Source organism: Lissotriton helveticus, chromosome 5_1, assembly GCF_964261635.1.
Source record: "Lissotriton helveticus chromosome 5_1, aLisHel1.1, whole genome shotgun sequence".
Taxonomy (NCBI): domain Eukaryota; kingdom Metazoa; phylum Chordata; class Amphibia; order Caudata; family Salamandridae; genus Lissotriton; species Lissotriton helveticus.
Window position 1 is genome coordinate 1092054020 of NC_136065.1, and position 15237 is coordinate 1092069256.

Consider the following 15237-nt stretch of genomic DNA (forward strand, 5'->3'; position numbering starts at 1 on the left):
AGTCTAGGAAGAAACTTGGCTAATAACGTTGAATGAAATGGCAGGATGGCATAGGTGTCTGCAGGGTGCAAGATATCTTTGTCCCTTTAAGTTTGTATGTATGTATGTATGTATTTATTTACTTGTTTAAGCGCGACTGCCACCCAAAGGGTATCCTGGCGCTGAGACTGCGTCCGTGTTTTACAACCGATCTGTCTAACTATTTTTTCTATTAAAGAATTGAAAGTGTTATGTCACACCCAACTTAATTTTCCAAAGATTATACCATCCAATTATTATCTAAATATTATTACTGAGGACCATTCAGGCCTAGAGCACTTGGTGCTTTCATTACCATGGTCAATATTAATATTGGTTTTCCAGAATTTGTGAGCAGATTGACAGTGTCTTCAGGGTAAATGTAGCTTTTACTTGGGATTGATATGGAGCAGTAGGACAATCAATCCATCCCCTTTCAGTAGTTGTGATGTTCAACCAAAGTTGTTTTGCCTACTAATTTTCTTTTGCCAAATTTATTTGTTTTTGTTTGATCTTGTATTTGGATTCTACTTGCTTTTTCAGTGAAGCTGCTAATAACTTAGTCTTGATGAGTAAGGTTAGCACTTTGACATACAAATCTTAGTTTCTAATTTTGTAACAGCCCTTTATGCCTTTGCTGTTATCTTCTAACAAATAGTATTCTTTTGTAGCAGGTTTTTTATTGCTTAATACACAGGAGAGTAGTATACGTGCTCAAATATATGTATATGATGTCCTACAGCATACTACATCAGGTCAATAAGCAATTCAAAGTACTCCAGACAGCCCCTGTTTATATTGAGCTTTGCGATCCTATGCCTCAAGTTTCAACTATACTCTCTGGGCAGAAATAATTTGTCTGACTCCTGCGTCTAGACATCCGGGCAATGCTATGTTTTTATTTTGATCGTGTGGAAACTCCTCATTTCAATGTTTTATCCACCTGGGGTTCTTGCTGGATGCTGCTTTGGATGATCACATTTTGTCTGTTCTCCCACTGTTTGAACAGTATCATTTATGAGCGTACCTCCTTCAGTAAGCTCAGAGCCTATGTGTATGCCTATGATGGTTCTTCAATTGTCTCAACTTACATTACCACATAGATAAACTCTGCCATGTATGCTTCTATTAAGTTACAGTGACTCCTCTCTTGCAATACCTCTTGTCCATAGTCCTTTATGCTCAAACTCCAGTCATGCTGTGCTGCAGAGCTCAGTGTCTGCTCTTAATGCAATCAGCGTTGACGGGGATTTAGGGTACATGTAGTGGGCTGTCTTTGGTATGTCTAGATTCACTAGTGTCTCTGCTGTATTTGCTTATTCATGCACCCCTTATCCTTCATCACAAACCTCCATTGACCCTCTAGACGTGGTGTATGCAAGTACCCATTTAACCCTTGCCCCCTTCATAGCTAGCAATGTTTAATCACCACGGAGAATATAGACCTGTTCAAGTGTTGCCAAAAGCCTTTTCTGCTCCCCTTTATTAAACTGATTTATTCTAGCATTCAATAGGAAACCCTTTCCTAGTTGTTGATATGACCGTCCGTGCTTTACCTTAATTGCTTATAATGGTAATGGTATTGATAGCATTTGTTTTACAAATGTTATCAACATAGCTCCACACAAGCAATTTATGGGCGTACTCTGCAACAAAGAGAATTGCTTATATTGAGAAATTGCAGTTAACAAAACCAGCATGTAATCCGCACTGAGCTGTTTTAGACAAAATAAGGTTGTTTGACCTCCTTTCTTATTGTAAAACTGGGTAGGACTGATGTAAATAAAATACTGGGGGTCTGATCTTACAGTTCATTTGTTTCTTACAGTTGTATATGAAGTCTGCAAAAACTGAGAGACCGATCTTAAGTAAATTCTGAAGCATTTTAGGTAGAATGTCTTAACTCCTTCACTGATCCATGTAGTGCAGCTTCACAACCAAGAGGCCAATACAAATTTGTTTTAGGAAATGACCGTTATTTTAGTCCCTATAGTGCATTGTGACAGATGTACAAGCACAAGGGGATTTTGGGATGGAGAGATCTAAGCTCCAAAGTTTCTGATTTTGAATGAAGCCTCAATTGGAGCCTATTTTTTTGCTTCCTTTTCCTATACTTCTGGCACCACATTACGCTTGTTTAGAGAAAAGCAAGACGTTTAACCGAGTCTGTAAGCATAACATTATAGTTAGAGCTCCCGGTTTTATGGTATTTATTTGACATTTTCGTCTTTATTTATCCACATTTATTTTTGTCAACTTTATCTGTATTTATCCATATTTATTTTGGGTTTTGTGAAACCAATAAACCTGAAACTTGTATATTTCCACATTTATTTAACCAATAATTATGAAGTCATGCTTGAATGCCTGCCAGGTTTCAATGATCTGAACATCCGCAGAAGATAAATCAATGTACTTATAAGAAAATATGCACATTTCAGTATCGGCATTGTGCATGCCTACTGCTGTTCAAGCCTGTTTACTAAAATTCCTTTTTTGTTAACCCCCTCACCTCTCAATCCACACAGTTATTGAGCTGGCCGTCATCATAAAGTGGATTTAGAATCACTCAAAGCACCTAATTTCCATTTTTATCCACATTTAAAAATAAATACAGACAAGAAAATAAATGTTTTTCTGTCTGTATTTATCTGTAAAAATCAGTAAAGACAGAAAACAGGGAGCCTTAATTATAGTATATTTAATAACCTTTATTAGATTTGCTGTTCTCCTTAGTCTTTCAAAATCGTACATTTTTCAACCTCTGAAAAGAAATTCATTTAAAACAAAAATGGAAGACAAAGTGAGTTACATTATGACAGTGTTCGTTTTTGCATTTAAAGATGATACAGCAATCCAGAACCATTGATTATTTTATGTCATTTTACTAAGAACTCCGAAACAGCTTCATTACCAAAACAAAACAACTGACTAGTTTCTGCCATTTGTCTATAGAATTACAAGTTGCTTTCTTAATCTATACTTTGCACTGGCTTTCATTGAACCTCATTGAAACTCTATACTCTTTTTAGCAGTGTGCTGATCATTTCCCAGTTTTGTGTTCAAAGGTAATCATTTGCTCACTGTGTGTTAAATGTATTCCACACGCTCTTTAAGCTTTAACATGTTTTGAGATGGTTAATGCTGCTTTTGAGTGAAAATTACCTATGTACGTAATATTTGTATTTTTTGCAATTAAAAAATAAATAAAGGAGGAGCGGTGAAAGTCCCACAAAGCAAATAAAGACAGAAATGGTAGTATAGCCTTATACAATTCAACAAGGTGGATAATGAATAACGTTGGGGGTGCACGTTTTACAAAGTCCAGAGAGTCAAAGTAGTATTGGAAAGTCACTTCTTTATTAGAAAACAATTGTTCCGTCTTTTAAAAACATTCAAAGAACGATATCAGCCAACGTGTATCACTCTCGAGCTTCCTCAGGGCAAAATAGTACCAGTCGGTCTATTTGGAGGTCAAGTCTTTAGAGCAGTACCGTGATACCATAATTCTTGTTTAAATCAAACATCAAAGGAGATCGAGCAGCCATTGACAAAGTAGTCCTGAATGAGTGAGTAACTGGTTCCCTTCCTGATGGTGCCAGCGAACAGTAGGTTAGCGGCTTTCTAGTTCTGCAACTCCGGCTCAGAGTATTCGCCGCGTGTGAGCAGCAGTGTATTCAAAGATGAACGTACATCACCCAGAGCCCCCAATTGGGTCAGAGACTAATGCACTCGATATGGTCCAGAGAGGTGATGTATTATTTCACAAAAGTTACAATAAAGTAATGGTTGCACGGGTGGTGAGAGCTTCAATATAGTGAGTCAAACCTGCAGTGAAAGATCTTGAGGGGCGCATGTATTTCATCGCGTTGACCCTCAACCGGGATCTGAAATTCCAGAAAATAAACGCGTACCGTTCCCGTGCCTGCGAGCAAAACAAAAGCACTAAGCAGTGCTTTACAATAATCATTTTAATATTGTTATAGATTTGATGAATAAATAGTTTGTATTCATATCGTAGATATCAGCCGGAAAGTTGTGTGGCAGAACGTTCAGTGGTTATGGCAACAATAAAACTGGTTACTTTCCCAAACCAAAAAGTTGCCATTCATCTGTACCTATTCGCTTTTGCACTATATCAAAAGAAAGAAATGCAAGGTGACTGAGGCTCTTTTGACAGCACAACATTTATTCCAGTCTTCTAGGGAGAGGAAGCAGCATACATTTTAACCATTGCATAATGCAGTTTGTGAAGGACTTTGAAAAAAGTCAACTTAACCCCTTGCGTGCTGCTGTCGGCCAGCGGCCAACGCGGCCCCACCCATTTTGCGGAAGTGCCACGTGGCCGCGGCAAAGGGGTTAATTAATTTTGTTATTATTATTGTTGTTGTTGTTGTCGTCATTAAATGTATATGGTGCAACAGCTACCCGGAGGTTTCCCGGCATCTACGGACCGGTGCTGGAGAAATGGAGGTTGAATAACCACGTTTTGAGGCCTTTTCGGAAATTGAGGTAATTATGTTTGTAGCGAAGTGGAGATGGGAGGGAGTTCCATAGAGACGGGGCCAAGTAAGCAAAGGACCGTCCGCCCATGCATGCAAGTTTGATCCTAGGAACTTGAAACTTAGCCTGATTGGAAGATCTAAGAAGGCGTGTTGGGATATAAGGCTGAACTAAGGTCCTAAGGTAAAGAGGTGCAGTACCGGCATTAATCTTGTGCATGTAGCAAGGGGCTTTACATTTGGACCGATTTTCTATCCTGAGCCAGTGGAGGTCGCGGAGAGGACCTGAAATGGAGGTCCATCGAGGTAACTGGCAAAGAAGTCTGGCCGCAGAGTTTTGGACCACTTACAGCTTCCGGAGCACCTACTTGTTATCGCCTAAATACAGAACGTTGCTGTAGTCCAGTCTGGACACAATCAGGGCTTGGACCACAGTTTTTTGTGTCGAAGGTGGGAGCATCCAAAGACTTTTTTTGAGCTATTCAGAATTAAAAAGCAGATTGAGGCGACCTTGACCGCTTGCTGATGCATAGATAGTTGATCATCTATATTTATGCCGAGGCTACTGACAGATTGTGATGGTTGGGGAGAGGTCACCCACTTGAGGAGGCCAATGATTGGGGGGGCGAGATCTTTGTTTCCACCAAGGATCAGAAGTTCTGTTTTACCTCCATTAAGTTTCAGCTTATTAGTGTGCATCCATCCAGCTATCTCTTGTAGACCTGTTTGGCGAGAGGACACCTTGGAAGTGTCCTTGGACGATAGGGAAAAGATAAGCTGGGTGTCATCCGTGTATGAATATATGGTTAGACCAGCCTCTTCCGCTAATGTCGCCAGAGGACTGATCTAAATGTTAAAGAGTAATGGGCTGAGAATAGAGCCCTATGGTACTCCATGAGGGGAAACATGGGATTTAGAGCTAGCGCAGACCTAGCTGCCAGGCAAGCAGAGCAAATTACAGAGAACATGTTGAAGATACAAATCACATGAAGAGGTTAGCTAGGGATTAGGCATGGGGAACAAAGGATTAAACCATAGTGGAGCGTGGAGGATTATGTAGGAATGGAAGATTAGCCCCGTAAATGTATTTTGAAGAGAGTCTTGATGTCTAACCTAAAGAGAGATGTGACTTCATTCTGAGGACATCCAAGATGGAGTTCCAAAGTCTGAAGACCTTGCACCTTGACCTTAATTCAGTTATTTTGAGAAGGAGCTTGTTTTTTTTCTCTTGTTGATCTTTTGCTGCCACTTACGGTGAGTTTTTTGAGGCAAGAAAGTAGGCTAGGTTTAATGACCTTGTGGGAAATGAGGCAATTTTGAAGGTAATATGGGCATCTAGAAGCAACTAGTGTAATTACTTAAGGATAGGGGTGATATGGTCTGAATTTTCTGCATTGGGTATGGGTTGGGTTGCTGCATGTAGATCCTTTGAGAGGTGCAGTTGTTATTTTAAGTAGTCTGGTCAGGTGAGCATTGCTTTATCCATGCATGAAAGTATAAGGGATTGAACAACAGTCCTGAAATCTACTACAGGATTTGAGTTTCCTTAGAAGAAGTAGTTGGTATGTTGCTGATTTGGTTCTCTTATTGAAGGTAGTCAAACCATTTTTGGACTGTTGTAAGATAGTTACTTATATGGGGAAGAAAGCGCATAATTTTGGTTGGGTACTGTTTTAGAGAGAAAGCTGACCTCAATTTAATTGGATTTTCAAGAAAGAACATAAGATATGCAGCAGCGGCTCCTCCACTATGGCGGAAGAGTGTCGCCCCCGCAAAAAACATAAAACGATGATAAACCATCTTTTCAGGTATCACACCTTGCCTTGCAGTGCACAGCACTTCTTCCGCAGCGCGAGACTTTTTGTAGGGGGTTTGAAAATGACCCTAGGAATCGCACACGCTCGTGCTTTTCCTAGTGGGCCACGCTATTGGCCTCTGCGTGCATCTTTTTTTATAAAAGACAGCATGCAATTGGCCTAAGGCAAGCACATTGCTCCGCCCATGGCCTATTGTCTATTACGCGCACCGGCCGTCATGTGGTTTCAATTAACGTGCCCAGACACGGGCGCGATTATTGAAACCACATGGTTCACTGTGGCGCGCGTCCTCCACTCGCTGGCTTGTACTTTTTTGGATCCATTTCACCGGGAAGCAACTAAATGAAAGAAGGAAAGCGAGGTGGGCTGCTTATTATTGAAGCTGGCTTGATAGGATTGTGTGTTAAATCAGTGATGTATTTAATCAAAGTGCTGGTTGGCGCTTGTTTGTGTTAAATAGCTCAAATAAAAGTATGCAGGAGAAAGTCTGTCATCCTTCTCTGTAGACTGAGCCCTGGGCGACGAGGTGATTCATAATAATTTCTCTCCTCGCATCGGCTCTCAGTTCGCGCGGTTTAAGAAGATCCGGTGTAGGGAGTCACACTACCGGGTCGAAGAGTTACTACTGGTGCTTGTTAAAATCACTGGCCTGTAAATATCTTCCCACTTAAGGTAGTGTCAACAAACTACAAATGCAAATCGTGGTCTGAAAAACTTGCATTTTTAATTGCTTTGTAAAGCATGCGTCCAGCCTGAAAAGACACTTCATATACTTAGTCTCCCCACATTTCTAAATGTAAACAAACACTGGGAATAATAAAAGGCGTATGCCTTTTAGTCTTGGTAAACCAAGCCCGTACTTGGTTAGTTGGTTGATCCAGTTATCTAAACATACCTTGTTTTTATACGTCCATACCCAGACATATGGAACCTGCAGGGGGTTAGGGAGAATACTTACTGGGTAGTATCGTCCCCTAGTCCAATATTGCATGGTTCTGGTGTCAGGTTAAAATGCCCACAGCGAAGATCAAGTGTTTGCAAATGTCACAAAGACCTCAAGATAGCACAGGAGGAACGTAGGACACGGTGACTAAACAAACATATTTTCAATTCCAAAAGTGTTTTTTTTTTTTGTGTGTGTGTGTTTTGTTAATAGTTTCAATGTGCAACGCACACTGATGAGGGGAGTGGTAGGTGCACTCCCCTCACTGGATATGACTATTTGGCCGGCCGTCTCAGGCCGGCCAAATAGTCATAATTGCTGTATTTGCCATGGCAGTTTTACTTCATGATTTCAAGGATCAAGATGAGGAACAGTAAGCAGTTTCGGATATATCAAATGGAAAAACCAAATAGTAAAAAGCACATCCAATTTCCCTTTCTGACCTGTTCCCACACCACCACCACCCCCGAGGTTCCTCCAGGAAATTAACTATGTACAATTATAACTCCATGTTCAATCTGGGATTCTAAACACATCTGCTTGCAAGTTCAGTATGTACTACTACATCTTATTTTTCGAGCTTGCAAGTTCGAATCCTGGCAGAAACCTGCCTTGGCTTTCATCCTTCTGATGTTGATAAATCAAGTACCATTACATCAGTAATAATAAAGCCTATTATTCAAAACTACCCGAGTCCGCTCTATCTAAAAAAAATTTTTACATTCTTTTTTTCATTCTTTTTTTCATTCTTTTTTACTCATTTCAGTTACATGACCAAGATAGGTAATAAATTGTCTCTCAGTAATCAAGACTGTCATTTATATTTTGTGCATGGAATTGGAGGGTGGACCATACAGTTTATTAAATAAAGGCATTTTTTTATCCAATGTGGTGAATTCTTGTCGTTTTAACTTGTAGGTTTTCTTTGGGTTATTGAAAGAGCCAGAGATTGAGGTGCCGCTGGATGATGAAGATGAAGAAGGCGAGAATGAAGAAGGTAAACCGAAGAAGAAAAAGCCAAAAAAAGATAGTTTGGGATCAAAAAGCAAGAAGCAAGACCCTAATGCTCCTCTTCAAACAAGGTGAGCGTCAATAGCTTTAGTTGGATGAAACCCATGGTGTATCTCCTATGCCCCACTTTTCAAATGTCATTTGTTTGATGGCAAAACTTTGCCTATTGCTCTATTTTTCTGCATTGCAAAATAAGCATACTGGTCTTGATAACTTGTTAAGATTAACAGTCTTGATAGTTTTACATTAAAAGTTTGGATTCTGAGGACTTATTGGATACTTCTTTAGCAAAATGTGTACCAACAGCACCTATAAGCTTCCTGACCTCTGTCCACATTGATTTGAAAATTGAGAAAGGGAAAATTGTAATTAATGCAAAGTCTAAAGTTGATTACAGGTTTTGTGTGTTGGCTTAAACAAAATGTTCTTGTAGCTTAGAGAAAAACATATTAAACGTGCCCCAGACTTGAGGAACCATCACTATTCAAGTTGTTCGGAGCACCAAACAACAATATAAAGAACAATTTGCTTTTGACTGATGCTATTTTGTATAGATTGAATTTCTTGTTCCTGTTCCCTAACCTTCCATGAGCCATTGCAGCCCATCCATCTGCTGAATCATTATTGGTTTAGATATTCATTGTAAAATCTTTAACTCTGTTGGTTAATATTGTTGTTCACGCAGGTGTGTGGTAAATGACAAGTACTAAATCCTTTTAGAGTGAGTTGATCGTTTTCCTCTTTGAAAACATTAGCAGCAGCCATGTTTATTTTTTCATTTCTAGAGCAGAGCTGTGATATAGTGAAGGTGCATGCAATTAAGATCCCAAACCATTAGAATGTATTGCTTTTGAACTTAACATGCTGAATCAGAAGTTGAAGCCCCAGCTCTAGTTGAGTTTGCCTTTCATGTCAGCCACTAGTCATAGCCTTGTTGGGCAAGACCCTCCGATCTGAGCTTGACTCCACCATACTCCTGGTGCTTCAAGCATTACGTGGGTAGGACGCTGCAGCAGACTTTCCAATACATTCCCAGCTTTAGGGCCACCACCATCTGCCTGTACTTCTGATGTGTCTTCTCAGAACTCTGTCTATTCTGGATATTTTGTCTGGACTATCCCCACTCCCTTGTGCACACAACTGTTTCAGCCATCTTACCTTCATGATGTCCTACCTTAACTCAAACCCCAGTGGGCTCTATCTGACCCCTGAGGACCACCCGCAGGAACAGATCTCTCCCTAATTTCTTCCAACACTGATCGTTTTACCTTGGCTTCTGGTCTGACATCTTCTGGTTGCATTGGCGTGAATTTTGGCAGGATTCTTGTGGATCCTTCCCACAGTCATTCCACCAGAAGAAGGTTTTTGGTTCTCTGGTCCTTACTCCTGATGCCAACACCAGAGGCTAAGAAAACTGCCCCAAGCCAAGGCTGTAGATCAGCGATAGTGAAACTTTATCATGCAGCACACTTCCTCGCTGCATAATCTAATTTCATCAGTGCCTCCTGACCTCCACTCCCATGGCAACAAACCTATTTTCTAAAAGGCTAAATGAAGCATGCTAAAGAATTTTAGTGACCGGTTACTCAATGATTTTTGACCCATTTTAAGGGTTTGTGGATGAGGGACCATTCTAAATCAGGCAGAATAAGGGAAACCCAGCAACCACAGACTTCATTCATCCTTTCATTTAAGAGTACACAGTGGTTTGAGTCAGAGTGCACATTTGTATTACTTAAATTAATCTAGTAACGTAAAAGTTCTTATTGTGAACGTTTTACTGATTTTGTCGTTTCATTTTTTGTGGAGTCCTATTTAAGTTGCCCTGAAAAAACTTTGTTGTATAAATTCTTGAATTGTTCTTGTACTGTTGTCATTTTGTCTTCACGTGCCAAACCTAAGAAACATAAGGCATGGACTATATATGTTGTGTTGAGGGGAATATCAGTTGCGATTTAAATTGAAATAACTAGAGTAACTTAAGGAATGAAAATGTGCACTTTGACGTAAATGTACTCTTTAATGAAAGGTGAAGGGAATATATGGTTGTTGGGGGCTGAGGGGGCGTATTCTGCTTGATTTAAAGAATTTTAGTGAGGCATGAGGACACAAACACGGACTAATCTAGACTACATCTGTATTCAGCAGTATTTTTTTACAGTATCAAAATGAATATATGCAGTGTAAAGCATAGCCAGCCAGTCATATGTTCAAAGTAGAATTCTGAAGGATGCTGCGGCATTTTGGAAGCATTCTTAAAATATATCCTGCATGTAAAATGAAAAGTCTATCACAAGCAAGAAAGCCTGAAATGTGTGAGGGACTTTAGAGGGTGTTGAAGAACTTTTGCCTAAAACGTATGTTTATTCTTGCATTTTAAGTTTTTCACATTTTATTTATTTTATTTATTTTGAGAGTTTTATATAGCGCGAACAAGATCTTTGCAGATAACAGAGCGCTTTACAAAGGCAGGTGGAGGGTAGGGGAACAAGGGGGCATAGTAGGGAGGTAGATCAACATGATCATGTACATAGCACCAATATAGTATATAACATAGTACCAATATAACGTATAGTACAGGTATGAGGTAGCAGGCATAGTTGGAGCGTAGGTCATCAACAAGTTCATGTACATAGCACCAATATAGTATATAACATAGTACCCATATAACGTTTAGTACAGGTACGAGGTAGCAGGCAAAATTGGAGCGTAGACCATCCACACGCTGTAAATAATACAGAGTAATATTATTATACAAAATAGTATGTATAGTACAGGTATGAGGTAGCAGTGCATAGTTGGAGCGACGGCCATCAAAACGCTGTAAAAATAAAGGACTAAAATACGTCCAAGCACACGTGCATAGGAATATATAGGCAATATCATAACACAATACTGGTAATACTGTTCTTAATGTAAATCAGGCGAAATTGTTCAAGTGTATTTAGCCATAAGGATACTTTTGACTTCTTTCTTAAAAAGAAGGGAGGAAGAGATGAGCCTTGTTTCAGGAGGAAGTGCGTTCCAGATCCTGGGCGCCAAATAAGAGAAGGAGCGTTTGTAGGTTTTTTCCTTCCGGAATCTTCGCGGTTTCAGCAGAAGATTGTTCGTGCTCCTGGTAGTTCTGGACCCACCAGAGATTGTCAACTTATGAGTGAGGTAGCTGGGTGATTTCAAGTGTATAGCCTTGTGCGTCATGCAGGCAATTTTCAGCTGAATTCTGGCTTCCAGAGGCAGCCAGTTCAAGGCTTTGAAGTCAGGAGAGATATGCGAATGCTTTTTTGATCCAGTGAGGAGTCTTGCTGCCGCATTTAGTGACGCTCTTAGGGGTGCAGTTGTCGTTAGGGGGAGGCCGCAGAGGGCCACGCTGCCATAGTCTATGCGAGGGATGACTAGAGCTTGTACTGCTGTTTGGAAGTCTTTTGCTGGGAGGAAGGGTTTCAGTTTTCTCAAGGTGTTTATTTGGAAGTTCGCCCCCTTAGTAGCCTTGCTGATATGCTGCTGCATGCTGAGGTTTGTGTCTAGTGTTATGCCTAGGGATTTAGCTGAGTCCACGATGGTCGGTTGGACATTGAGTGCTGTTAGGTGCTTAAGCCATGTTTGTGCGGAAGATATTTTCGTGGGAGGTGAGATTAGGAGGAACTCAGTCTTCATAGCATTGAGTTTGAGGTGGTTGTCAGCCAACCAGGATTGGGTGCTTCTGATCGTTGAATTCAGACTCAGGATGTCTTTGGGGGATTGTAACTTGAGGTATATTTGAGTGTCATCGGCGTACATGTGAAAGTGTACATTGGATGCTTGTAACAGAGTGGTGAGCGGTTCCATAACTAGGTTGAACAAAGTAGGGGATAAGCAGGATCCTTGAGGGACGCCTAACGATACCAGTACTGGGGAAGACATTAGGTTTTTGCTCTCGAATTTTTGAGACCTGTTGTGAAGAAAGGAAGTGAACCAACGAAGCACAGTCCCAGATAGGCCCATTCTTGATTTTAGGAGTTCGAGTAAGCTCTCATGTTTCACTGTGTCGAATGCGGAAGAGAGATCAAGAAGGATGAGGAGGCTGTGGAAAAGTACATTTTGCCATGTTCTGTGTCCCTACGTGTCATCCATCATATGTTATGTGTGCATGATTAAATATGCATATGCATTCCCTATGTTCGATTAATGACGCAATTACAGTTGTGTTCACCTCTAGTATGCCAGTTTCCAGTTCTCGTGAATACTACGAATATCAGGCCTATGTAAAGCTACGTTGCCACGTTTCTCAGTGTGCACGTTATTCTATTGAAAAGTCCCCGTTTCTAGGCCTCAAAAGGGCCTGGACACAAGATTCAGCTCCTGTCTCCTGAAGCCTCGCTGAGGAGCGATACAGCCCCCACCTGTATCCTCGACCCTTCACTTACTTCCTGCCTCGCAGTGCCCGGCTCACCCTGGCTCTGTCTCTGAGTCTGCCAAGAATATGTTATGATTCCAGTTATCAGTTCAGTCCTCCTTCTCTGCATTCCTAAAGCTACTGAATCGCATCGATAGTTTCCGTCATTGTCTAGCCTTCACGTCTCCACGTTAGAGAAATACTGCATTTAATGGTCATTTAATATTCTTCATCACGCACTACATGTAGAATAATGCATGGTCCAGTCTTAGAATCAAGTTAGCCTTTCCCCTCCTGACTTCTAGTTTATATCAACATGTTCTCTAAACATCAGATACTAGATACTGTTTAGGTACATGTCGTCCTGACTCTCCAGACTTCAGTCTCTGCTCCTAGCACAGAGTTCATAGCCCCCAGCTTCTCCTAGTAACACGTCATTGCCAGTTTGCGCGCACCATCAGGTTAGAGGTCCGGGCTCCTCAGGTAGCCCCCTCCATGGTTTCCGCCCCATTCATGACATATTCTGTTACGTTTGCATCACATGTCTATGTATACGCCCTGTTACACCTCTTTTCACCCTTATCTTTCGCGACTGCTACGCGTCACGCCTTTTGCTCCACCCACTGCTACGCCTATTGCAATGTAATGCTATGTGTTTGCGTTATGTATATATGCTCATGCACTGTTATTAAAAAATTGTTCCCCTTGTCCCGATCCTGACCCCGGCAGCGCTGCTGGGCCTTACCATCCTGTTCCTGTCCTTTATGCTGTAATAAACCTGCAAACTCCTACTACCTCGAATCTTGACTCTTATTTATTGAGCTATCTGTTATTCATTTATGCATTAAAAAATAGGGTATTATTTATTTATTTACCACATAATGGCGCCCGAACAGGGACTTGCCCTTTCCCCACGCGTCGGTGAAGCCACGCCGACCCCCTGACCCTCTGCAGTCGTGACGGAACTCTTCTGCGCACCGGCAGATATTTCTGCTTCAAGTATCCCTCAGGCCCACGGAGGAGACGGAGGAGGCGGTCCAGCATCCAGACGAGACGGTGGAGGAACGCGGCGAGTCCCGACCAGAGCCCAAGCCGAGAGTCCAAGGTCCGAGGTATCCGGAGGTCCACCCGTAACTGAAGTCCGAAGTTCGTCGTCCGTCGTCGAAGCGGTCCAGTCCAGTCTGAGGCTTTCCGTTCTTGCTGCCCGGTGAGTACCATTACTGGGGTAGTATCTAGACAGGGTCAATTTAATTGACTCTGGTCCGTGGGTTGGTGGTACACAGACCCACAAACGAAGTGTCCACTTCGGTGGATGCGGGTCCTGACGTGTCTCTTTATGAGACCGGTAAGTTTCGTACTGTTTCAGCAGTGCACCTAGTTTCTGTTCCAGTCAGTTCTGTTCTCGAGGAAATTCATGTATTCTGTGTTCCGTATTCCAGGTAGTATTCTGTTCGAACTGTTATTTTTAAATGTTCTTCATGTATTTTAATGTCGTGGTATGAATGGGGGATAAGTATCGTGTTCATTGTGTATTGTATTGTGTCTAGATTATAGTCCAGTCATGCCTTTGTTTTCTAAGTTACGTCAGTTAAAAACCAGAAAGGGTCTGCTGGAAGCAGCAGTTCCGGTTCCGCCTAGGGACAGTCCAGGTCATTTTATGTATCAGAAGCATGGCATAAGTGCCATACTATATCTAGATTTATGGGTAGAGTACACCAAACAGTTGGAAGAAAAGTATAGATGGCCCGTATCGGGTACATGGGATGCCGAGTGCATCATGCGAGTAGAAGAGGCATTATGGAAAAAGAAAGCCAGACAGTCACAGAAAGATGCCATCGAGTTATGGCGCAAAGAAGCTCATAAAAGAACTGAAAAAGAAATCAGAAAGTTAGAATTAAGTAGAGAATCCTTAGAACGAGCACAAGAAAAAGAACTAATCGAGATAGGTGAACAAGTCAAAGCCGAACAGTCAGACAGACAGAGGCATGCCCTTATTAAGGGTATGTATCCTCTTCTTGCCGAGGGCTTGCCAAAAGCGACCCCAGAGGCATCTAGTAATTTCCCGCCACCATTAGTTCCGACCAAGCTACGTCACAAACAGACCGCAGCTGATATTTTTATTTCGTCCTATTTGGACGACACAGTCCCAGAATATGCAAATCCTGTTCGCGCTCCGCCAGTCCCTGTAAATCAGGCACTTCCCGCTCCTCCAGACACCGGAGTACCTGTTACGGTACCCCCGGTCCAGCCCGCCATACAAGTCCAGCCTACATTTCCATTTCCCACTCTGCCAGGACGAAGAGCCTCAGTAGACGACTCTAGTTTAGGGGCCGCAGGGGGAGGTACTCCTCAAACCCCGCCGCCACACAAGCGTTTAACGACAGCCGAATTACATATACAAGCATCACAGCGTACGCCCAGACATCAGACTGTAGCAGAAATAAGAAAATCCCTTGCCGAATGCGGCTATGATCCAGTCCCAGGCGAGGATAATATGGTTTTATATTCATTCCGTGTAAGAAAGGTGGCCGAGTATCTAGTCACCTTACCGAATATGAAAGAAGATCTAGACAG

At 41.7% G+C, this 15237-nt stretch overlaps 1 protein-coding gene across 1 annotated transcript in view; it reads left to right on the forward strand.

Annotated features, from left to right (window-relative positions):
- Positions 1-15237, forward strand: part of TAF5 (TATA-box binding protein associated factor 5) — a 275231-nt gene that overhangs the window by 38372 nt on the left and 221622 nt on the right. The window contains exon 4 of the mRNA XM_078643693.1: positions 8199-8362. Coding sequence (XP_078499819.1) covers positions 8199-8362 — 164 coding nt within the window. The remainder of the gene's footprint in view (positions 1-8198; positions 8363-15237) is intronic.